The sequence below is a fragment of the Eriocheir sinensis genome, chromosome 34 (genome assembly GCF_024679095.1).
Source record: "Eriocheir sinensis breed Jianghai 21 chromosome 34, ASM2467909v1, whole genome shotgun sequence".
NCBI lineage: Eukaryota > Metazoa > Arthropoda > Malacostraca > Decapoda > Varunidae > Eriocheir > Eriocheir sinensis.
In genome coordinates this window covers 4483083-4508044 of record NC_066542.1, presented here as the reverse complement: position 1 = coordinate 4508044, position 24962 = coordinate 4483083, and the positions used below count along the sequence as shown (strand labels likewise).

Here is a 24962-nt window from a genome sequence, read left to right as displayed (position 1 = left end):
CGTGTGTGTGTGTGCGTGTGTGTGTGTGTGCGTGTGTGTGTGTTCAAACGACCATCACTGCTCTAACCATTACGGCAGCTCTTCCGCTCATCGATCTGTCTCTCATGGGTAATCTTCCTTCCTCTGATCTCATTTAATATCCTCCCTGGCGTTGCTCTTTTGTTTCTAGTATATAACTTCTCATACTACCATTACGATAGCTCTTCCGCTCAATCTTCCTTGTCAGTTGTCTCCCATGGTTAATCTTCCTTCATCTAATCCATTTAATATCTTCCCTGGCGTTGCTCTTTTGTTTCTCGTATATAACTTCTCATACTACCATTAGGATAGCTCTTCCGCTCAATCTCCCTTGCCAGTTATCTCCCATGGTTAATCTTCCTTCATCTAATCCATTTAATATCCTCCCTGGCGTTGCTCTTTTGTTTCTCGTATATAACTTCTCATACTACCATTACGATAGCTCTTCCACTCAATCTCCCTTGCCAGTTGTCTCCCATGGTTAATCTTCCTTCATCTAATCCATTTAATATCCTCCCTGGCGTTGCAATCTTGTCTCTCGTATATAACTTTTCATACTACCATTTACGATAGCTCTTCCGCTCAATCTCCCTCGTCAGTTGTCTCCCATGGTTAATCTTTCTTCCTCTGATCCCATTTAATATCCTCCCTGGCGTTGCAATCTTGTTCTCGTATTTAAGTGTGTGTTCCAACGACCATCACTGCTCATACTACCATTACGACAGTTCTTCCGCTCCTCACTCCCTTGCTAGTCGACAGAAGCGGTCATCTTCCTTCCTCTGACAAGTATTATAGATTGATTGGTGTTGCTATCTTGTTTTTTACTATGCGACGGAATGAGATGAGCACCGAGGCCTTCACATCTATAGCGTATGACCCAAACTTTACACGTAACTCCATTCTCCTACTCCACGTAACTTGCCATATAGAAAGGAGCTTTTGTTTTTTTGTTTTTACAGCAGAGGAGTCAGTTCAAGGGCATAAAAAAAAGAGGTAACAAATGTGAAAAAAAGCCCGCTACTCACTGCTCCCATAAAGAGTTAGAGGAGGTATGCATACAGAGTCAGAATTTGCATAGAGAGATGTATATCGTTATTATACTGCCTTTGATGGAATAAATTTAACATCCATTGGAAAATACACATTGTTTTAACAGCCTTTTATTGTTTTGTACACGTTCAGAAATTCGTATTTTAGCTGATTTCTGTACTAAATCTAACATGCCCAGTGCTAGAGTGGAAAGACTAGCCATACTGTGTACCTCATTAATAATTATATATATCATTGCATCATATTCCTTAGTCTATCTCACTAATGGCAACAATGATGGAGATCTCTTATGCAGAACAGAATACCTCAGTGCCCCCTTAAGTCACGAAGTCTGTCTGTGACCACGGCTTCTGGGGTCCATCAAACTCTTTATTCTATTTCAGTAACAATGGTCTCTTATGTAAACTGCCTCAGTGCCCCCTTTAGTCACGAAGGCTGTCTGTGACCACGGCTTCTGGGGTCCATAACATCCACCAAACATCTCCTCAGATTACAATTATTACTTCAAACTCTTTATTCTATATCAGTAACAATGGTCTCTTATGTAAATTGCTTTAGTGCCCCCTTAAGTCACGAAGTCTGTCTGTGACCACGGCTTCTGGGGCCCATAACATCCACCAAACATCTCCTCAAATTACAATTATTACTTCAAACTCCTTATTCTATCTCAGTAATAATGGTCTCTTATGTAAATTGCCTCTGCCCCCTTTAGTGCAGCCACGAAGGCTCTCTCCACGGCTGTTGGGGCAGATAGAGTCGAGCAAACACCTCCTCAGACTCCATGGGTTGCGAGGAGTCATCTTCTTCTGTGATCGGGTATATGTTGTAATTACGCCTCGCTGCTACTGGTGCGGATGTCTCTGGAAACCCAACTGGTCTGATATCCACCTCATGCGTTATATAGGGTCCAGAATACGCAATAGGGCTTACAGGTGGTCGATTATAAGCAGCTATGGGATCTCTCAACGGGCTCACTACGGAAGGGTTATAGAAGGGCCTGGGAGCCGCATTTGGGCTTCTTAGGCGGTCTCGGTCTGGTGTTTGGGGTATCAGCGGGCGTGTGTTTGCGGTTCCGGTATTCCTGACCGAGTCCAATACGCCGAAAGGATCAATAATCGGCCTTATATCGGCTATCGGGTTGTTAGGTGGGATGTTCGGGTTGATGGGGGTGTCAGAAGGGACTGTGTCGGCGAGGCTCCCAGGAACCACCGTGCAGGACAACGTCAGCTTCATGGAATTCAGTGTCTGGATGAGGTCCTTGGATTTGGTATCATCGCTGGGCTGCAGATTTGGCGTTGGCCGTCGCGTGACCATGTTCTTGAAGAGTTCGCCGAGCTGGGAGTCGATCGAATTGCCTTGTAGCCTCTTCTGGGCGTTAGATCGGTCAGGAGTCTTCATTTCGTGGTGTTCCTCTTCGCTGTCATCGCCGTCAGTCAACCCAGCAGCCTCCGCCTCGTCTGTGGTCTCCGCCCAAATCCAAGCACTCATGAAGTTGTTGAGGACCTTCAGTATCGGCTCCATCGTTGCGTTCCTGGCGGCCTCTTCTGTGACCCTTTCCTCGTACACTTTCTTGAAGGTCTCCGCTGCCTCCTTTACCGCCTTGGACGCCTTGATCTGATCCGTCGCCTCCGTCACATCAGGCATATAAACCATACCGAGTTCTGGCCAGGCTTTCGTCACCCTCATGTACGGAGCATTCAGTCGCTCAGCCTCTTTGTTCCAGATGGCCATGTACCGTTTCCGAGCCTCTTCAATCACCGGATCTTCCTCCACCGTTTCATTCTCAATCTTGGACTTGGAAAGCTTCAAAAGATCGGTGATGGACTTTACAGCTTGTCCCTGAGAGGCGGAGGATTCACCCTCAGCTTCGGGAATAGGGAAGGACTGTCCATTCTGGCTATACTGCTCTCGTACCTTGCCTAAGATGCTCTCTATCTCGGAAATGATCTCCGCTTCCCCTTTAACTTGTGGCCTTGCGGGACCTTCCAACTCGGCAAGATCTGGAGGGAGGAAGCCATAGAGTTTTCGTCCGCTCTCGGCATCAACTTCCACTGCGTCGCTATATGTCTTCGTGGCCGCCGCTCCCGCCTCCTCTCCTACGGTACTGGGCCCTATCACATCCAGCGGACCCTCAAAGGAAGTCTTGTCCTCCGTGCTGGCGTAGGTGAGGGGCAGCGAGTCATGTGGTTGGTCATCTTGCTGTCCAATTGCGGGATGCAGTTCAGGGTTCAGCCCCGAAGATCCTGGTGCTCCTGGTAATTCGGGGACCTGAAATTATTAGAGTACTATTAGTTTTTAGTTAATCAGGTAAGATGGTGACTGTTTATAGTCTGTTATCTATCAGTCAGTTTATCTATCTATATGTCTAGTCATCTATCAGTCAGTCAGTCAGTCAGTCAGTCAATGTAAGTCACTCAGTCAGTTTTTCTATCTACCTACCTATCTATATCTATCTATCTACCTGTAAGATCTACCTATACTATCTATCTATCTATCTATCCATCTATCCATCTATCTATCTATCTATCTATCTATATCATAAACTTAAGAATTAGCCATATTAAGACAGAACACCCGCTACATATAAAGATTTCACCCGCATCCCTTAAGACTGGAGTGAGGTAATCTACAGGCAACGAACACGTATATATATAGACAATCTGGGACGAGGCAATGTTATAGTATTTGATGTTGTAGAGAGACTTACGGGCTGGGGCGCAGAAGTCACGCAGCTCGCCAAGGCAGCCATTAACGCCACCTAGAGGAAGCAAAAGGTAACATTGTAATCATCAGCTTGCCTTGATCACTCTTTAGAAGATCACATACAGACATACAAACCCACATACCTACATACCTACATACACACACACACAAACAGAGAAAGAATGCGTGTCTCTAACTAATGTACTTGCCTGTTTGTGTGTTTGTGTGTTTGTGTGTGTGTGCGTGTATGTGTATGTGTGTGTGTGTGTGTGTGTGTGTGTGTGTGTGTGTGCGCGTAACGGCACTCACTGTGGGGTCATTAGCTGTAATGGATGTGAAGAAGGTTGATGAGAGAGAGAGAGAGAGAGAGAGAGAGAGAGAGAGAGAGAGAGAGAGAGAGAGAGAGAGAGAGAGAGAGAGAGAGAATTAGACACAGACAGACAGACAGACAGACAGCGAGGGAGAGAGAAAAAAAGAAAAAAACTCAGACAACTTCAAATAACAACACACCCACACCACACTTCAGCAAAAAGCAATAACCTGAGAGCTACAAAACTACTGAGAGAGAGAGAGAGAGAGAGAAAAAAAAAAGTGTCACGCTACCTGAGCTGGCCGTAACATTTCTGAGCGCGAGGTGTGACGATGTAGGTGGCTGGGAAGTGACGGCTGCAAGTCCTGACCCACGTGTAGTCCCTCACCGTGGCCGAACTGGCTGGCTGGCTGGCTGGCTGGCTCACGGGGTAACTGACGGCTGGAAGTCCTGACCCATGTGTAGGCTCTCACCGTGCCCTAACTGACAGGCGGCGGGCGAGACAGAGTTACTGACGGCTTCAAGTCCTGACCCACGTGTAGGCTCTCACCGTGCCCTGACTGACCGACTGGCGGGCTTGCGGGGTTACTGGAAGTCCTGACCCAAGCGTTCTATCCCCCTTCCCTTGCCTGAACTGAGTAGCGGCGAGGCGGAGCGGGTAACTGATGGCTGGAAGTCCTGACCCAAGCGTTATATTCCCCTTCCCTTGCCCGAACTGACTAGGGGCGGAGGGGGCTGAGCGGGTAACTGACGGCTCCAAGTCCTGGCGTTCTGTTCCCTCTCCGTGCCCTGACTCACTAGCTGGCTGGCTCGCGGTGTAGGCTAACGGGGTAGTGTAGGGAGGAGTCGCCTGCTAATAAGACCTTCCTCGTGCCTGGGTTTCTTACTTACATATAAATGCGTGCACTCCCTTCTTCGACCCCTCCTCCTCCTCCTCCTCCGTTTTCCTTCCTTCCCTCGCTCTCTCTCTCTTCCTACCTCCTATGTGTTCCTTTTTTCGCCTGCATCCCTCCTCCTCCTCCCTCCTCCTCCCTCCTCCTCCTCCTTCTCTCCTATCCATCTTTCCATCTTCCTCTTATTTGCATCTCTTTTCATTTTTTGCTTTAATTTCTCCTACCTTCCCCTCCTCCCCTCCTCCTCCTCCTCCTCATCCTCTTTATTTACCCTCATCTCGAATCCATTCTCTCCTCCTCCTTCTTCTGTAGTCTTTTATCCATTCTTTCTACCCTCTCTACCTTCGTGTATTTTCAAGTATACACAAATATATGTATCTTGGGTGAATGTAGCTTTCGAATACAAGCGAACTTATGTAAAAGTGTATATTTGATGTATAATACTGAGTAAATAAAATAAAAAAAGAATATATATAGTGGGAGTGGGGTTAAGATGGCATAAGAACCTCCATCCTTTAGAGATCAGAACTGCATTTTTTTACAGTAAAGGAAGCAGTTCAAGGCTATTAATCGAAAACAAAAAGCCCGCTAAGTTTTGCCCCTATGAAAGCAGAGAAGAGTGGCTATATCTGTATTTATAAGCGTATACCTCAATAACTTACAAAATCAAACCTAATCAAATCTAATCTAATCTAATCAAATCTAATATAATATAATCTAGTCTAAGCTAATCTTCACCTCCAAGCCTCCCTTCCACGCCTCCTTTTAAGATTATAGATGCATATTGTATTTTATTTCTGTATACCTCAATAACTTTAATCAAATCTAACCTAATCTTCACCTCCAAGCCTCCCTTCCACGCCTCCATCCTTGCTGCATCTTCCCATTCTTTCTCTCATCTCCATTCCGCCTTCGTGCATGTGCTGTCTTCTGCCTCTGGGTCATGCGGTGTACATATAAGACCCTTCCCCTCCCTCTCCGAGCCCTCTGTTTACCGTTCTTCGGATTGGGGCAGCGAGTGTGTGTGTGTGTGTGTGTGTGTGTGTGTGTGTGTGTGTGTGAGACCGTTCGATTCGCCCACCTCCTCCTCGTCACACGTTCCGATTTTTGTGGTTTCTTGAAATATTTTCCGTCTATTTTTTTTTTTTTTTTTTTGCTTCTTCTTCTTTGGACAGTCATGAAACGATCTCCTGAAGACTTTTTATTTTCCATTTTCTGTTTCTTTTGATTTTTGAGGATCTTTCTAGCGATGTCTTTGGTCCAATTTCTTTTTTCCTAAACTATATAACGATTTCCTGATGATTTTTTCCTTTTTTATTTCTTTTATTTTTGAGGGACTTTCTAGTGATTCCCTTCGTTCTGTTCATTATTTTTTCTTCGTTGTAAATTATGTACCTTCAAACTTTTAATTCAGATATCTATTCTTCGTTTATTTATCATACATTCTTTTTAATCATCCTCTGGCACGAATTTCTTTGGCTACATTTCCTTGCGGCAAAAAAAAAAAATCCCTCAACTCAGCTTATCATGGCCTATCAAAGCGTCAAACTTCAGCAGGAAATCGCTTTTTATAACACGAAAGTATACGATTTTACACTCTATGGCATGAATTTCTTAGGCTACATCTCGTTACGGCAAAACTGATCCCTCAACTAAGCTTATCATGACCTATCAAAGCGTCAAACTCCTACAGGGAATCACTTTTTTTTTTATAACATGAGGATATACGATTTATACATTCTATGGTACGAATTTCTTAGGCTATATTTCGTTACGGCAAAACTAATTCCTCAACCAAGCTTATCATGGCCTATCAAAGCGTCAAACTCCTACAGGGAATCACTTTTTTTTTTTATAACATGAGGATATACGATTTATACATTCTATGGTACGAATTTCTTAGGCTATATTTCGTTACGGCAAAACTAATTTCTCAACCAAGCTTATCATGGTCTATCAAAGCGTCAAACTTCAGTAGGAAATCGCTTTTTATAACACGAGAACATATGATCAATGACTTTAACCGCTACGTCGTCTTTCTATGGCTATTTTCTCCCCCAACGCGCACATCTAAGCCAGGAAGGTCACCTCTAACACCACCAATAGTTTCAGCCGAGGGAGGATGGATGAGCTAGCCAATTTTTCGATGCTAACATGAGCCCCGCCCGCCGCCCGCAGCCTCCACTTCCTCCACCAATATTGACTGATCTGCGGACGCTTTCGGCTTCCACACGAACAACCATTTCCAAAGACAATGTAAGGGAAGAAAAGAAAGAAAAAGGAAGAAAGAAAGAGAAGAAAGCCCCCAAATCACTAGACAGAAGTAGCCTATTGCAAGTATGTTCAGTTTAGGTTGCATGGAAAAGTGTCTTGATTTGCCTCTATCTATCTATCTATCTATCTATGTCGATTAATTTATATATGTATGTTTCAAGCTATCTATCAATGAATGAGTCAGTCCATCTATCTATCTGTCTAGTTATCTATCCAACGTGTCAATCTTCAAACTATCTACCAGTCTAAATATCAACGAATAAAGGAATCAGTCTATCTATCTATCTATTTATCTATCTATCTATCTTTTCTTCCCGTAGCAATGGATTCAGTAGCCTATATATAGCGTCTGGAGTAGAGGTTTTCCGTTCACGTTTATGATGTAGAAGTCTTGTCAAAGTATCACCAGGCTCATACAACTACCCATGGAAACACTAACACAACCTCTACGAAACCATTATCTATCTTTCTATCTATCTGTCTTTATCTTTCCTCTACGTAACCTATATATATGTGTCTCTCTGTAGTTCTCTGTGTATCTTTTCTTCTTGAGTGGGTGGCTTGCAGGTCGCGTGAGGTGAGGTGGCGACGCACACCGTTACCCCTGCAGCCTCCCTCGCCTTGTTTAGGAGTCCTCGTCTTGACACACACCATTGACCGAGCACTGACTTGCGGTTCAACACCTCTTCAACGCTTCAAAAACAGACTCCGGGTTTTCAATGTGACAAATGACTTTACTGGGCTCACAAAAGACAAAAGAAGAAAAAGAAAAAAGAAAATAGAAGACGAAGGCTGCAACGTATGTAAGACAGCATCCTCGAAGATTTTTGAAAGAGATTTGAGAAAAAAACATCACATCTCGATCTCTTCATCTTTTTTTTTTTTTCTCTCTCTCTCTCTCTCTCTCTCTCTCCGGATCTTGATTATAGTGTGACCAACTCGAGAAAGACAAAGACTGCAACGCATCTAGACAGTAACCTCAGTATCTAGATGGCAACCTTATAATTTTTGGAGAGATTTGAGAGAGAGAAAAAACTTACAACTTTGATCCATTTCTCTCTTTTTCTCTCTCTCTTTCTGGATCTTGATTATGGTGTGGCCAAAAAGGGAACTACTGGAGGAAGACAAAGACTGCAACGCATCTAGAAGGCATACTCGAAGATTTTGGAGATTTGAGAAAGTACATACAACCTAGATATCTATTTTTCTCTCTCATTCTTTCACCGTATCTTAACGCTACTGTGACCAACAAGCCAGATTCTTCTTTTTGATTTGGGGACAGAGTAACTGCTCACCTACATTTTAAGAGTCGCGAGAATGAGGCGGAGCAGGCGACTTACTTTCCCCGCGTGTAACAGTGTGAGCCGAGTTGTTTTGGCCGCTCTTAATGACACCTAAGACTCGGTGGCTACGCACGCACGAAGCTGCTAATGACGGAAGGGGGACTGACACTTTAAGCCATTAACGTCAATTTCATGGGTAACCCTAAAAAAATGAACAGCTGACACTTCCTCATTCTCCCATGGATATATTTTCTTGTTCTTCGTATAGAAAGCGTAGAAGGAACCAAAATACCAGAACAAAAGAACAAAGAAGAACACTAGAGCAAAATTTCAGACCAGCAGCATCAGTTTCGGTCGTAATCCACATGGACTAAATAGCACTCTCTCCCCCTGATTCTACCATCGATCCTGTTCTTTGTCAATCATAAGAAAGCGTAGAAAGAACAAATAAAGAACGCAAGAACAATATTTGAAACCCGGAACATCAATTTCGGTCGTATTTCACAGCAGACACTCTGTTTTTTTTCCAATGATTTCGTTCTTTCTCCAGCGTAAGAAAGCGTAGAAAAGTGGAGAGGAAATGGACACAAGAGGAAATGGATACGACTTTTAATGACAGCCCTAAAATCAGACTACCCGCCGAGAGTTTCTGGGGTAATTTGGAGAAATGAATAGCTAGCTCTCGTCGCCTGGAGCATAGGTGTCGCCGCGAGCGTCTGTGCTAGATGAGCGGCGACACACTCCGGCACGTCCCCGGCATGGACCTGACCCCAAACTTTCCAGAAAAGAAAACACTCGGGCGATGAAAAAATGACACGATGATCAACGGGAAAGTCCGAAATGACAAATTTATTCTTGCTTCTCTTGTTCTACAAATGTTTTTTTTTTTCCTTTTTCTTTTCCGATTTGTCAGCGCCTAAAATAAGTGTCTTTATACAATTTTATGGGGATTGTATTTTTTGGGGTATATTTTAAAATGGAGACGATCTATGATGCATGCTTCTGACACTAACCATTGACTGTTTTCATCTTTCCATACACACGAGATCTACCGTCATTTGTACCCGCTGACGTCACGCGAGCAGGCAGGCCTATGCAGCAAGCCATGACTCAGCTTGTTTTGTGGTGCATGACCCGAGAGAGGAAACACAGCCAGAGTAGCGTCGAGACACATCTTTCACACGACCAGCGGCCCGGCAATCCCACAACCTGCATGCGGAGAGCGCTGAGTCACGCCGGGAAACTGCCGGCGGCAACGGCGGCGGCGGAGCACGATTCTCATTCAGTGCTCAGTTGTGATCAGTTGTTCCGTGAGTCGCTACCGCTGTGCGCACTTCACTCACGCCGGGCTGAGCAGCGCCGTGTCCCATCACTGCTGGTTTGCCGTCACCATGATGTCCGCCGCGGCCAAGTTCGTGCTGCCGTCCCTGGCACTCCTGGGTTTTGTGTGCACGGGGGCCATGGCCTACCCTCAATCTCAGCCGACAAGGGACGTGGAGGAGCTACGCTCCGCCTTGGCCATGTCCCAGATGATCCTGGCCCAGCAGGCGCAGCTCTTCAGGGAACTCATCAACGCGACCAAGGAAAGCCACAGATGCTGCAACGCCGGAAAGTCAGGTGAGGCGTTGTGCCAAAGTTTTGTTCTGCGACGCGCGACACTTTGCCGGGCCGGTAAAGAGTTGCTGCCGGGCACTCCGAGAGGGGATCATGAACCTATAATAAGAAGTTACTTTATCTGTGGTAATAATTGTTTGTATCAGGAAAATGAAATGAATCCGCCTCGCACGTGATTCGACTGATAAAAAAACACTACAGTGGCTATGAGCACTGACTTGACGCACGCTGGACACGCGAGCAGAAGTTGGAGCCACGGAGTCGCTGCTTCTCACACGCCGAGGCTGCTTCACGCATACCCCAGAGTTTTATTTATATTTTTATATCGCTGTTACTTTCAGGGAGAAGCATGTCACCCTGTGAAAATACTACAAAACAGATCCTAGGACTAAAAAAAAATGTGTATGTAATTAACTACGGTTTGGACTCGTGATCGCTAGTAAGTATCCTCCCCAAATGAGCTTGGAGCCCACAAGTAACGGATCTCTGGGTACGGCTGAAACCTCACACACACACACACACACACACACACACACACACACACACACACACACACACGGGAGGTGGGACAACCCCCGACTGACACCTGGAACCGTGGAGGTATTAAGGGCCTGGAACCCATTCACTGCTGGGTGGACAGAGGGCACGGACGGATTAGTTTCCCTATTTTCGTCTCCTCTCCGCCTGGGAATCGAATCCAGGAATCGAATCCCTGAACTCACGGGTCCGAGGCGAGTGTGCTGCCACTGCCCTGTATGTGATTACAGAATGTTGAGATATATCCTTTAACTCATAATTATCAGTGGCGCTATTTATTTTCGAAGTAAGGCATGGAGTTAGGTTTTCATCGCATGTGCTAAAAACTACAGACTCGCAGATGTGGTCATGACAACGCAGCCGCTGTGAGAACACGTCTTCACCACGCTGAAATTACATCCCCCGTTTTCACAGTAAAGAATGAAGCAAGATTTTTATGGCATGTATTGTTAGAAACTACAGACGGGAACCTCGTATCGGGATGTGGTCTAGACAACGCAGCCGGTGTGAGAAAACGTACACCTCCTTGGCAGGCTGCAATTACATCCCCAGTTTTCAAAGTAAGGCAAGCTGCTAGGTTTTTATCTCATGTATTGTTAGAAACTACAAATAGGATACTCGCAGATGCGGTCCAGACAACGCAGCCACTGTGGGAAGGAATACACGTCTTCACCACACTCCAATTACACCCCCGTTATGGCTGTGTGAAATAGCTGACACGTCCATCATCGCCGCCACGGTAGTCTGCCTCTTCACTCACACCGTGGAATTACACCGCCCAGACCTCAATAGTGTTCAGAACGTGTGACGCGTGACCAGATCCGGCGCCGTTATGTTATTATCTGGTCTGGGCGCCTCGTCATCGCGCGTAATAGTGGTCAGACTCTTTCTACGACGGGTTTTACGGTTTAGTTAAGTCATCCGTTGTCAGGGTGTTAGTTAATAATGGATGTGTTCAGCGCGTCTTAGGTGTTTGCGAATGAAGGCTATCTCCCATCTTCAGTCTCCTCTCTTTCTCTCTCCAGTTCTCAGCCCCCTCTTTCTCCCATCCTCCGCCCCCTCTTCCTCTCATCCTCAGACCCCCACCCTCTCTCTCCCCCATCCTCATAAATGCAAACCCCTCCCCCACCCTCTCTCTCCCCCATCCTCATAAATGCAAACCCCTTTTCTCTTCCTCCGAGCTCTTCCTCTTCTTTCTCCTCTCGCACTTCCCTGTTATACGTCCATTCATTTCCCAGTCAGACCCGCCTCAAACTTTCAAGGGATTCTGTATTTCCTTTCAGTTTTGGGACTTCCTCTTTTCATTCAGTAGTATTATAGACAAGATCGAGTATTCCTGTTCACGCGTTCATCCCTTTCCCATGCAGACCTGCCTCAGATTTCAAGGGATACTCAATTTTCTTTCAATTTTGGGACATTTTTTCATTTCCATTCGATAGTTTTGGACAACGTAGAGTTTTCCTGACCAACCGCACGGCCACACTCACATTCGATAAGGCTTTCGCAGGAGTTGTGGGGATGTCCATAGGTAGCTTCATGAACCTGGTGGTGGTAGTTTGACCCTTCCTCTGTAACAGGAACCTAAGAAAACACTCATGAGAACCCAATTGATCTTCCTTTTGACCTTTGGAAATTGTTGATGTAAGAGATGAAAGCGTTTGAGGATAGCCTACTAACCCATCCCTCTCTCCTCAGACCTCACGGAGTCCACGCTGGATTGCCCCGCGCCCTTCCAACGGGTCGTGGATGAGTGCTTCTTTATGAGTACAAATTCGCTCACCTGGGAGAACGCTAGACACTCCTGCGTGGGTATGGGCGCAGACCTGACCACGCCCACCTACCTCTACTCCCTCAGGTCCTTCATTCGGCAGGGAAGAAAAGGTAAGGTCTCTCTCTCTCTCTCTCTCTCTCTCTCTCTCTCTCTCTCTCTCTCTCTCTCTCTCTCTCTCTCATCCTCTTCATCCCACTTGTGTTCCTCTCGCCTCTCCTTCTCTTTCTTTCCTCTTATCCTCTTTCTTGTTTAATTGCTTCTCTCTCTCCTTTCTCACTCTCCTTCATGCCATTTCTACGCTTTCATATCTCCTGCTTTCGTCTCTGTCTCTCTCTTATTTCCTTCCTACGTATACCTTCTTATTAATTCCTTTCCCTTTGTTGTTCTTTCTCCTATGCCTGTTACCCCCCCTCCCTCTCTCTAAAGTGCAGTCTATCTATCTATTCATATATCAATAGGGTCTTTTTTCTTTACTCAGATGTACTAATCGAACATCCTTTTCTCCCACAATTTACGCCGTGACACAGAATTCCACACCAGTCGTAAGTTTTGGGGTTGAGTTGTTTGTTTCCTCAATCGGCTATTTCAGAATCCAAGGAGTCTTAATAACTTTACATGGCGACCCCCTCTATACCCCTCCCTAACTCTCACCCCAGTCCCACACATATCCCTTCACACCTCCCATATGCACAAGTTAATAAAGTTCTTAGATTCGCATCCATACACACACACACACACACACACACACACCTTAGCTAAATACTCTCTCACCTTCCTATAGGTTGTAATGGGTAATCCCAATGCTAGTTTTATGAGCTTAAGCGACGAGGCTTCTGCACTGCCATGGATGTGAAAACCACTCATGAGAACTAGACTAATCTCCGTGGCCTTGGGAAATGATTTTTGTGAGAGCTAAAAGCATCTGAGTACGGGTCTTTAGCTCTCTCTATAACCGTTATGGGTAATTTTGGAAGCCCATTTTTCAGTGATTTTGGCTTCCCCCCCAAACCCCGGTTCCCCACAGTTCCCCAGGCTTGTCTTGGGGGGTAGGGGGGGCTGGAGTGGCGGAGGGGGAGGCGGACTTCTTATAAAGTATTACCCCGTTAGCGCAGACAGACAATAACGGCATTAAGCGTGTTCTCACCATCAGGGTCTCGCATACGGTCGGTGTGGGTCGGCGGGAAGGATAACGGACCGGAAGGCTGGCGGTGGTTGAACGGCCTCCCTGTCAACGATGCCGAGTGGGGGAAGAAGCAGCCTGATGCGAAGCGGGCGGCGAGCAGATGTCTGGCCCTGCGCCCGGGCAGTCACCCGCTGCTTTACGACGAACCCTGCCGCTCGACGCTTCGCTACGTGTGTCAGTACAACGGCGAGTTAAAGTAACGCCGCCAAGCTAAGCAAGGGCCGGATTCTCAAGCATTCCAGGGCTCACACATCACATTTACTAAGGCTTTCGTAGAGGTTGTGGCGGGTCATCCCATGGGTAGTTTTATGAGTCTAGAGTGGTTCTTTGGCGAGGGTTTTGAGCCGTGAATGTGAAAACGACTCATGAAGGGAGCCAGAGGGAAAGGAAAGGGAAGAAGGAAGCAAAAGGCGAGGGAAATAAAGGGAGAAGCTAAAGAAAGGGAAGAAGGGAAAGTAAGGCAGGGGTATTAGTCTTCCCATGGGTATAGTTTTATGAGCCTAGAGTGGTTGTTTGCCGAGGCTTCTGGCCCGTGAATGTGAAAACCACTCATGAAGGGAGAAAAAGGGAAAGGAAAGGGAAGGAGAGTGAAAGGGAAGGGAAATAAAGGGAGAAGCTAAAGAAAGGAAAGAAGGGAAAGGATAGGGAAGGGTAGCAGTAGTATTTCCACGGGTAGTTTTACGAGTCTAGCGGTATAGTTTGACGAGGCTTCTCAATCATGGCAATAAAACCACTCATGAGACCCCGCAATCCCGCAGCCGACTCATCTCCTTTGTGGCCTTCGGAAATAGTTGTGAGAGCTGAAGGAGTCTGAGGATACGGGCCCAGGACTGAGTTATACCCACAAGAGGACTGGACAACTGGTCAGCTTGATCCTATAAAATGTCTCTCAATGTTTTTTTTATGGTAGATTACGATCATGTTTTTTTTCTTTCCTTTTTTCTCTATTTCTTTATCTTATTCTTTCTTAATGCCGCAAAAATCACTACAATCAGTTCGAGACGCGGCTTCAAGTGCTTCGAATTGGGTTTTGTGAACTAGCTGCGAGCGATGGACATACCGTAGTTTCGATAAGGAACATTGTTACCACGTTATGCTGTGGACAGTTATAAATGGATGCTTGTTAACTTATTGAGATGTAGTGGATAGTTTATTTATTATGTATTTATTTTGTCACGAGTTGTTACCGCACATGTTAATTAGCACAAACCTTACCTTAAAACCTTCTAGCAATCCTCAATAGCTAGAAATATTATAGATCCCCCTGAGAACATAGTATTAGCTCACCCCTTACTGCATACCTTACCTTACATCCTCTTAGCAATCCTCAATAGCTAGAAATATTATAGATCCCCCTGAGAACATAGTATTAGCTCACCCCTTACTGCATACCTTACCTTACATCCTCTTAGCAATCCTTATTAACTGGCAATGACATAGATTCCCTCTGAGAACATAGTATTAGCTCACTCATTACCGCACATGTTACCAATACCTTACCTTACAATCTCCTAGCAATCCTTATTAACTAGCAATGATATAATTCCTCTGAAATCATATTAGCTCACCCTTACTGCATGTTACCAATACCTTACCTTATCTCTTAGTAATCCTTATCAGCTAGCAATGATATAGATCCTCCTATAGCAACATAGTGTTAGCTCAAGCTCCTCGCCAGCTCAGCACCCTTCAACTGGCAGGGCATTATTATAGTACTGTTCAACACCTTGTCCACCAATAAAGGGGTGTCACGTGTTGGCTCTGTACCGGGTTGTTTTTCTTTCCTTGGGGTGTTATCTTCGGCGACACAGTGCTGGGTGATGGACTATTGCAGACTGAAACCAAATGGGCATCACATGTTGACTCTGTACCCACTTGTTTTAATTTCCTTGGAGTGCTATCATCGGCAACACAGTGCTGGGTGATGGACTATTGCAGACTGAAACCAAATGGGCATCACATGTTGGCTATGTACCCACTTGTTTTAATTTCCTTGGAGTGCTACCATCGGCGACACAGTGCTGAGTAGTGGACTAATGTGGACTGAAACCAAATTGGGCATCACATGTTGACTCTGTACCCACTTGTTTTAATTCCCTTGGAGTGCTATCATCGGTGACACGGTGCTGAGTAGTGGACTAATGTAGACTGAAACCAAATTGGAGATTACATGTTGGCTCTGTACCCACTTGTTTTAATTTCCTTGGAGTAAGTGGGAGCCATTACAAAGGCAATCCCACGCCTACTACTGGACTGGACTGGACACCACGGAGCGAGGAGGTGGGAAGGTGTGGATTCAGAGACAATATTTTTAAGTTACTCATTTATTATAAGCATTAGTTTAATCAGAAGCTGTTTAAATACAAAAAATATTCTATAACGGTTGGTCTAGTTGTATATTTAACCAAAAAAAACTTTAGTACATCAGACTTCATTAAATTATAAACTTTACCTTGTGCCCTATAATTAAATCTTTCACTGGGCTCCTATACTTTATTATTTACAACTTACAACAAAGCATGAAAGCAAAGGGTTTATACAAACAAATACAACGAAAAGTAAGAGCGTAAGAAAGCTGTCTTGAACTCAACGTGTTAAAAGACAGCAGAAAAAAACGGAGATAGGCTGCCGGGGGTGACGAGGCAAGGACGACAGACCCTGATGTAGAAAGTTGATGTTGGTACTTTCTGAATAACCCGGAACCAGGCTGCCTCCCTCGCCCCCTCACACCCGCCAGCCTAACCTTGCATCCCAGAACCACCCAAATTCTTGTATGTGTTTGAGAACCGCTCCCTTATGACCTCGGGGACAAACATTTGAGAGTACGCGGGAATGATCACTTGGCTGTCACTTCCTTTGAAATCAGCTAGTGACTCAGATAAGCGCGCCGGGCCACAATCACACGAGGGCCTGGCGCTTGCCATCCGTCGATCAGCACAACCGCCTTCCTTGTACGTCTATTAGTAGCACAAATTAGAACCACTGAGGAGCATGTTTTTAACGTTTTCGAGTACCAGTATTATTCACTTAATGTAGTATAAATTCTATAGACTATTAAGCACCATCAAACTCCTGTTGAATTTGGAGCAGTAGAAAAAAAAAGGCAGTTTGGCAACCTATCATACCCCCTTAAGGCTTGTTGCGGGACAAGCACGTGGACAGTGGTTAGGTGTGAAGCATTAATGGTGAGTACACAAAAACTGCCTTAATCTATGAACCAGTCGGTGAATGGGTTTGCTAGCTTGAGCTTCTCTGGTTCAACGCTTTTGGATGTAAAAAAATATATAAAATGAATAAACTGTGCAAGACGTGACACAAATATTTCGCGATATCAAAATCTTGTGTTTGGCCAAAAGAATAAAACAGTAAAACTTTGTCTTTGAAGACTTGCACATAAACAACCTACTTTAAAGCATGCAAGATATGTTGAGTGGAATGGCTGAGAAATTTAAAATGGGCTTGCACTACCATATATATATATATGTATATATATACTTTATATATATAGATATCACTTTTCATGGCGACGCCCGGCATGCCACAACCACCAGTGCGTGACCACTGTGCTGCGGCGGCAGCCAACGGGACAACGCCAGCGGTCTGTGGGTGTGCCGGCCCCGCCACGTTGTTAGGCAACAGGACGTGTCCTGTCATAGTATCACAAATGCTAGCAAATTCATGGAAACAGGTATTTCATAAAAAGAAAAAAAGGGAATTTATGCAAAAGGACTTTCCGCACAGAACGGTTCCGTCGTGTGCCGGAAGAGGAAATTCATGGTCAGACGTCCTAGGGATTAAAGTTTTAAAGCTTTGTTCCAAATAGCGTGCCGGCAGACACACTGCCGAGGCACTCTCCAATAGTGACCAGTACACCATTGCTCACACTTAATTAAGACAACTTAAGTTAACTTGAAAGTAATTTCAGACCAAAAATTAATTGGAGAGCAATTACAGTTCAGAAATTAGATGCATTTCAGGATGTATTACAATATACAAAATAATATATCCTGCATTTGCTTCTCTGCCACAACCTTTCGTTCAGTCCTATACTCTGCGCTTGGGTTCCATAATTCCGGTTTTCCTTGCTACGCCGGTCGGGGTGTCGGAGGCTCCAGAGGACTTGCGGACCAGCCTAGTAGTTCCACCGGTGCTGCTGGAACCGGAAGGAGTCCGAGTCCTGAAAACAGGGCTCAGAATTACCTAGTGTTTGTGTGGTGCTCTTGGTCCTGAGGCAAATGGTTTTCTGTGACTATGAAAATTAATAGAAAAAGCTGCTTAGTAAGTGTAGCGAGCTTATTCAATTGTTCTAGTGAAAAATGTAACACAGATCAATGAGACTAAGAAAATGCTGCAAAAGAGATATGATTTTTTTAGGGAATGTGAAGTATAAGTGATATCTGAGGCTTGGATTTCGTACATTTTGTAAAACCTGTCCAAAACTTTTAAATCTCGAGAAGTTAACACTGTCTAGCATCTGACTGAAGCAAAGCCCTGAGAGATGTGAGGTTTCTGGACGCTACATATTCAAAGGGGGATTAACACACAGAAATCTAGTGGCATGGCATGGTGGACAAGTATATGAACGATGAATGATACAGTAAGAAGTAAAAGGACAGGGCTGTCGGAAGGTTGAGTTAACATGGGTCGGATCTACCGTTGCCAGATTATTGTACTCAGAGCCGCGTATTTACCGGTTTCTGGCCCTTAACTGTTCCCAAGAAGCACCAATGATTTACCATTTAAACGATACCCATATATGAAGGCATTTTTTTTTTTTTTTTACAACAAAGGAGACAGCTCAAGGGCACACAAAAAAGGAAACAATAATAAAAAAAAAAAAAGCCCGCTACTCGCTGCTCCTAAAAAGGATCCAAAGAAGGTGGTGATGAAAGCAGTTTTTGGGCCTGAAATCAGCAAACATATGAGGCAGTACGACAATCTGGCAATGTCGGAGGGATCAGGTTATGAACACTAGTACAAGGCGGAGTGATGTGACAGAGAGGGAAAGACAGAGGGAAGAAGGACGGAAGACGAACAATACAAAATCTTGGGGAGAGAGAACAGTGGCTTGTCCTGAACATGCTCACGAAACAGACTAAAGTGCGTACAGTATCAAATCGAAAGGACAGAACGGAGGAAGAAAGTAACATCAGGAATTATCTTATATGGAGGAGTCGTATAGATTAAGTTTGCATATGAGAAAAGTAATGGTGGTGAAGTCCTTGGGAAATATGAAATCAAACCAAGATGCAGATATAGTGTTGAAATGATGGAGTTTGAGAGACGTGACAAGATGACATATTCTGAATTTATTGTGGAGTTTCATGGAGGAAGTTCTTGGGAAATATCAAGTCAATCCAAGATGCAGATATAGTGTCGAAATTGATAGAGTTTGAGAGACGTGAAGAGGTGACATATTCTTTATTCAATGTGGAGTTCAATGGTGGAAGTTCTTGGGAAATGTCATGAAATCAAACATCAAATGAACGTGTAAATATGGTGTTAAGAAGATGGAGTTTAATGGAGGTGAAGAGTTGGTGGTATATGTATTTTTTTTTACACTTATTATTTTCATTTTGGTGGTGAAGTTCGTGGGAAATCTAAACTCAAATCAAGATGGATATATAATGTTGAAATAATGAAGTTTAATAGAAGTGAAGAGGTGGCATATATTTTCTACATATTGTGCGGTTTGTTGGTGAAGTCGTAGAGAAATGTTATGAAATTGAGAAGATCTAGATATGGAGTTCAGATGATGGAGTTTTTAATGGAGGTGCAGAGGTGGTATACATATTTTTCTATCTACTGTGCGGTTTACCTTGTGGTGGGAGTCTTGAGTGTGGTGGTGAGTGTGGCAGAAGTTTTTGGTCTGCAAGAGGCATTAAAAGTTAGCCGAGTTACTTAGCACACACACTCACACACTCGGACAAAATAACACTTCCGAGACACTGCTGCTCTCCTCTCCTACACACACTCGACACTCAAAAAATCTGCTAACGTATCTAGACTATAAAAATATTCACAAAAAAAGAGTATTATTAGGCATTACCATCACATTACCATACTGTTAACATATCAAACTAGTCAAGTATTACCACACATGCAAGTCTAAAGTATCAATCTCCATGTGAACTAGCTATACTCAAAATATTAGCAAAAAAACCTGCATTCGTTTACTCGTGACAAACTCTGGACTACTCGATACACACACACTTGCAGGTCATGGCAGATGCAGACACCACCTACCCATGCGCCGCACACCCACATGTTAGTTACCTCAGTGTTGGAATTTTGCTGGAGGAATGATTGGAGTTAAGACTAGTTGTTGATGATGTTCGGGACCTGCAGGGATCATAGGGGTGTGTACTTACAGAGGAATAGGAAGGGATACTTGTTGGTTACTATAGTGAAAGCAGACTGGAGAGATTGTGAGTCCGTTCCTCCCTGCCGCTCTCCCACACAGTCCTGACACCTATCTCCTCCTCTCATATGTAAACTATAGGTGACATACGAGAGGAAGAAATCGACGTTGGGGACTGTGTGGTAGAATGTCAGGGAGGAAAGGACCAGCGGAAAATGATCTCGTCAATCTGGTTTAGCTATAGGAGACAAGAATGGCATGACTATAAAGTTAACTAGTGTTTTGTATCCAGACATTAGTTACTGTACATTCTAATCAAGCACTAAGTAGTATGTTATCACTTAAAAAGATGATTCATGTCACTTTGAATATATATATATGCAATTCATGAGGTCACTTGGGTTTAATGTTGTTTGGTCATGATTGTCACGCTGAAGATAACTCCTGTCGCCCGTTTACCTGAGAGGGGTTCCCGCTACACTCAGGTTAGAGGCGGACCCAGAGAGGTTAGTCCTGGAGGGAACCACAAAGAATATCCATCACCAAATTGTCAACCATAGTATATCATAATGCATGGGAAAGCTATTCTATACTGGTAAGCTATTCATTATGTTAGTCTAAGTTAATGATCAATGCAAATATATGTTTCTTGCTGTCTAAATGCACATGAGTTAACCAGTTCAACCATAGTATAATGTGCGATATGGGAGAGCTATTCATTATGTTAGTCTAAGTTAATGATCAATGCAAATATATGTTTCTTGCTGTCTATTGCATAAGGAGTTCTGCTATGCCTACATTCTTCTGTCTAGCATTGTATAGTTCTTAGACTGGCAAGCTTCAAGGGTTGTTATATATGACCATTCAAAACATATAGCAAACTCTACAGTTCATCTAAATACATCTATCCAGGGATTTCTCAAGGCACAAGAGTCTTCAAATTGTGGTCTAAGAATTGATTAAAAATGTGGTCTTATTAGCTTACACGACTAGGAGTGAGTATGTGAATCCGATTGCTTAAGGCACTGAGTATCAAATTAACATCTACCATGCAAGACTCATTCAAATAGTACCACATAGTTCAATCCAATACTAAATGTTATCTTGAAACTACAATATCAGTCTATGGATCTGGACTAGAGGAAATCTACTGGGAAGAGGGAACATTGGGGGCATGGTAATAGAGTACATCTTAGAGGATAAAATCATAAGCTTAAAACAAACAGTATAAAGGCGAAGCATAAACCTCGTAACGTCAAACCCATGCAGCCAGGAGGGAGACCGTGCAGGGCCGGTGTGATACTGGGGACACTGAGCGGGGGATGACTCCGAGTTTCCTTCCCAATGAATAGCAAGTTGGAAATTACTGCAAGACCTCGCGGAGAACTTATTTATATGAGTACGTTTATAGAGATTATGTGTTGTTACTTTCTGTCTTGAAGGGGAAGCTGATTTTTTGCTAATACATATTATGTGATTCATTTTAAAAGGTCTTATACCGAGTTTGAAATTACTGCAAGACCTCGCGGAGAACTTATTATATGATTACGTTTATTTATTTTCAGTGTTGTTACTCTCTCTCTTGCTTGATTACGAAGGGGAAGCTGATTTTTTGCTAATACGTATTATGTGATTCATTTTAAAAGGTCTTATACCGAGTTTGAAATTACTGCAAGACCTCACGGAGAACTAGTTTATATCAATACGTTTATCCATATTTTTTACATTGTTGCTCATTCTGTTGCTTGATTACGACAACCTATTTACTTAGATTAGTGTGATTCATTTTAAAAGGTCTTCTTCCTTCGACAGATTAGCATAACAGCAATATTTCTTTATATTACCATGGTTAATTTAAAAGAGGTTGTATTCCTCCAACAGATTAGCATAACAGCAATATTTCTCGATGATTATGAAGAGGAATGTAATTATAGTTGTTTATATTACCATGGTTAATTTAAAAAGAGGTTGTATTCCTCCAACAGATTAGGGTAAAAGCAATATTTCTCTATGATTACGAAGAGGAATGTAATTATAGTTGTTTATATTACCATGGTTAATTTAAAAAGAGGTTGTATTCCTCCAACAGATTAGGGTAAAAGCAATATTTCTCGATGATTACGAAGAGGAATGTAATTATACTTCCTTATACTGCTGTGGATAATTTGAAAAAAGGTCGTATTCCTCCAACAGATTAGGGTAAAACCAATATTATTTCTGCTACGACTCAAGTGGAACATAATGGCAAGAAACGAAAGTCGGATGAGTGACATTACGTATATAAGAAATCACATTATTTAATCAAAAACTAATACTTGAATCTGAGCTTACTGAACTGAGGACTGATGGTTGTAGTGGATTAACAGCTTAAGAATTGATTTAGCTTGAAATACAATAAAAAATAACGTCAACCGGCAGAAATTTCTCTCTCATTGGTTCGGAAACTCGGCGCCGTACTATCAGGAAGCAATCAAGGGGTACAAAACCACACCAGATATATCTGCGACAACACAATTTACCGTTCCCAATCAGAGGCAGGACCCGCAAGAACCGGAATTTTGGTCCTAAAGAGAAAGACACCCGTCAACCGATGTACCAGAGTTGAAAAGCCAAGAGCCAGCCAAGGTTAATATCACTGAATTTTTAGCACAAGTGATTATTTATTTTCCCGCTACTTGTAAAAACCCAATTTCCCATCACCATTTTTTCAACATTGCCCCGTAAATTTAAGCCAAGGTCAATATCACTGAATTTTTAGCTCAAGTGATTATTTTCTTCCCCACTACACTCGTAAAAACCCAATTTCCCATCACCATTTTTTCAACCTTGCCCCCAAATTGAAGCTGCCTGCCCAAGAGGAATTTTGAGGGAGACTTGAAAGCCTCCTCCTACACCTGTCACAGATTATATTAGTTGAGGTAAACTTAAGTAACCGAAGCAGCTTGTTACAGAAGCATTAAGTGTTTATATATTTCCATGAAGTCACTGTTTATATGACCACAGTAATCATGTACAAGAATATCACTGAAACATGTAGTACTAATAATAATAAGAATTCATGCTTGGCTTAAGGCTTCAAGGCCACCTAAATGTAATGTTCCTGTACCGTTTTATATGCAAATGAAAGCCAGAACTGAATTATGACGAAAGCGTGACGCGTATGTCTGCAAAAGTAGGGACTTGTAAGCTTTTCCCTTCCTGCCACCCCATGACGCACTCTTCCGACTGAGGACATTCATGTTAAACTGGGTGAGTATTCTTACTTCACCACTGACTATGTGTGTGAGTGTATGTGTTGGTATACGTGTGTGTGTGTGTGTGTGTGTGTGTGTGTGTGTGTGTGTGTGTGTGTATAGCTGTCAGTATGGGTGTGTGTGTGTGTGTGTGTGTATAGCTGTTAGTATGGGTGTGTGTGTGTGTGTCAGGGTGTGTGTGTGTGTGTGTGTGTGTGTGTGTGTGTGTCAGGGTGTGTGTGTGTGTGTGTGTGTGTGTGTGTGTGTGTGTGTGTGTGTGTGTGTGTGTGTGTGTGTGTGTGTGTGTGTGTGTGTGTGTGTGTGTGTGTATGTGTGTGTGTGTGTGTGTGTGTCCAAAATACTAATGGTTACAAGAAGAGTGTGTCACATATCGGGCAGGAAGCGTATAATGTGTATATGTGTAGAGAACGTGTGTTGTAAACTTGAAAATGATAAGAAGGATTCACATCATTGGTCTCTACAGGAAAGCATTGAAGGGAAGAACTTGAGGAAAGAATATATACTTTAAGTCATGAAAAATAAGCTTTGAATGGCTGATTTCATTGTTATCATTTATCAATCATTCACCAGATTCTTAATTATGCAAAAAATCAATCTTTATGTGAGTCCTTAGAAGGTGTAACAAAATCAGGAGTCCATAATCACAACTGAAAACCCCACACACTCAGAACTAAGGAAGGGTCGCATGCCACTATACAAACTTATTTACCTAATTCCTGCCTCTTTCAATCGACTGGAGAGAGTCGGTGAATATAACCTGGAGAGGAAAGTTAATTCATTGTCAGACAGCATATTATGAAATGTGAAGAGGCGGCCTCCACAGCACAGTACACAGTTATTCAAGAGCAACAACCCTCACCACCATGCTACCATGCACGAGGCTGGAAAGAGAAGGCAGGTTAGTGGTTCATTGTGAGAGTTCTGGTGAGTAAGAATCGGAGAATTCTGCGAAGACCGAGAGATATAAAAGTGCATTTGAAATATACTTAGCGCCCGATATTTTTAAGTTACATGCTACAAATTGTGTGCTTTTGCTTAAATAAGAGTGTGCATGTTTGGTGTAACCATAGCTAGTTACTTTGTGCTGCCCAGGTTGCTGGCAAGTGTTTGCTGTGCGACAAATTCCCATCTTGAAGTGACAGGCTGACGACCAAGTTATACAAAAGCTGTGCACTGATCTTTCTAGCAGCTCCAAGAATTCTGAGTTTCAAAGATAACTGAGCTAGTAGGTGCTGCACAAAAGTTTGGTAGAATATCTGGTTCTGAAGATAAACTAGTTCTATACGTTGGTGGAATATCTGGTTCTGATGATGAACTAGTTCTATACAAAGAGAAATGTAGTCTCATAGTATCCGTGTAAGTGTTTTGAAAATCTGTCACACAGCAAACACCGACTACTCTATGTTGAGCAAGGTGACGGCAATGCCAGCGCTACAGTGTTCCGTAGCCACAAGGTACAAGCAGCGTTAGTGGGCGGGCCGGTGGCTGTTAATGGTTACCTTGAGGCCGCCACAGCGACTGGGATACTGGACGCTGAGGTAGTTCTTGTCATGCTACGTGACCTGTTAGTTCATGATAACAAAGGAAGCTTGGGTTGCATATTGTACAAACTGGCATGTTTCTTTTGATTTCTGAGGATTCTCTTTCTATCCATGCTAAAGTAAATGTTAGTGAAGCACAATGAACTAAAAATAAATTAGCAAAATCAATA

At 43.5% G+C, this 24962-nt stretch overlaps 3 protein-coding genes across 50 annotated transcripts in view; 1 reads left to right on the top strand and 2 right to left on the bottom strand.

The window, feature by feature from the left end:
- Positions 1-1429: 1429 nt before the first annotated feature.
- Positions 1430-13743, bottom strand: LOC127006936 (uncharacterized). Of its 3 annotated transcripts, XM_050877330.1 has the most exons (4): positions 13598-13743; positions 4375-4564; positions 3776-3826; positions 1430-3336 (listed from the first exon to the last, which is right to left on the bottom strand). In XM_050877330.1, exons 2-4 carry the CDS (start codon positions 4390-4392, stop codon positions 1777-1779), a joined length of 1629 nt encoding a protein of 542 aa, XP_050733287.1. In that variant the 5' UTR covers positions 4393-4564; positions 13598-13743; the 3' UTR covers positions 1430-1776. The 3 variants fall into 3 exon arrangements, with proteins under 3 accessions (XP_050733287.1, XP_050733288.1, XP_050733286.1); XM_050877331.1 differs by lacking the exon at positions 4375-4564 and having other exon boundaries at positions 13598-13709; XM_050877329.1 differs by lacking the exon at positions 13598-13743 and having other exon boundaries at positions 4375-4889.
- LOC127006937 (type-2 ice-structuring protein-like) lies at positions 9560-15402 on the top strand. 2 transcript variants are annotated; one of them, XM_050877332.1, is made up of 3 exons: positions 9560-10148; positions 12378-12563; positions 13604-15402. In XM_050877332.1, the coding sequence occupies exons 1-3, from the start codon at positions 9923-9925 to the stop codon at positions 13834-13836; spliced, it is 645 nt and encodes a 214-aa protein (XP_050733289.1). In that variant the 5' UTR covers positions 9560-9922; the 3' UTR covers positions 13837-15402. The 2 variants fall into 2 exon arrangements, with proteins under 2 accessions (XP_050733289.1, XP_050733291.1); XM_050877334.1 differs by lacking the exon at positions 9560-10148 and adding an exon at positions 11037-11242.
- Positions 15403-15944: 542 nt separating this feature from the next.
- The window catches only part of LOC127006931 (microtubule-actin cross-linking factor 1-like), a 309855-nt gene continuing 300837 nt past the window's right edge, over positions 15945-24962 (bottom strand). For 26 of the 45 annotated variants that reach the window (XM_050877291.1, XM_050877298.1, XM_050877306.1 and 23 more), the window contains 7 exons: positions 24751-24813; positions 23961-24008; positions 22517-22561; positions 20457-20510; positions 19913-19978; positions 19455-19505; positions 15945-17813 (listed from right to left, as the gene is read on the bottom strand). In XM_050877291.1, coding sequence (XP_050733248.1) covers positions 17681-17813; positions 19455-19505; positions 19913-19978; positions 20457-20510; positions 22517-22561; positions 23961-24008; positions 24751-24813 — 460 coding nt within the window. In that variant the 3' untranslated portion in view covers positions 15945-17680. The remainder of the gene's footprint in view (positions 17814-19454; positions 19506-19912; positions 19979-20456; positions 20511-22516; positions 22562-23960; positions 24009-24750; positions 24814-24962) is intronic. The other 19 variants (XM_050877296.1, XM_050877311.1, XM_050877322.1 and 16 more) reach the window with 15 other exon arrangements.

Coding starts and splice junctions, on each gene's coding strand:
- LOC127006936 (XM_050877330.1), bottom strand. Junction 3,337..3,775: donor TGACTTCTGCGCCCCAGCCC/GTAAGTCTCTCT, acceptor TAATAATTTCAG/GTCCCCGAATTACCAGGAGC.
- LOC127006937 (XM_050877332.1), top strand. CDS start 9,923: ATGATGTCCGCCGCGGCCAAGTTCGTGCTGCCGTCCCTGGCACTCCTG. Junction 10,149..12,377: donor CTGCAACGCCGGAAAGTCAG/GTGAGGCGTTGT, acceptor CTCTCTCCTCAG/ACCTCACGGAGTCCACGCTG. Junction 12,564..13,603: donor CATTCGGCAGGGAAGAAAAG/GTAAGGTCTCTC, acceptor TCTCACCATCAG/GGTCTCGCATACGGTCGGTG.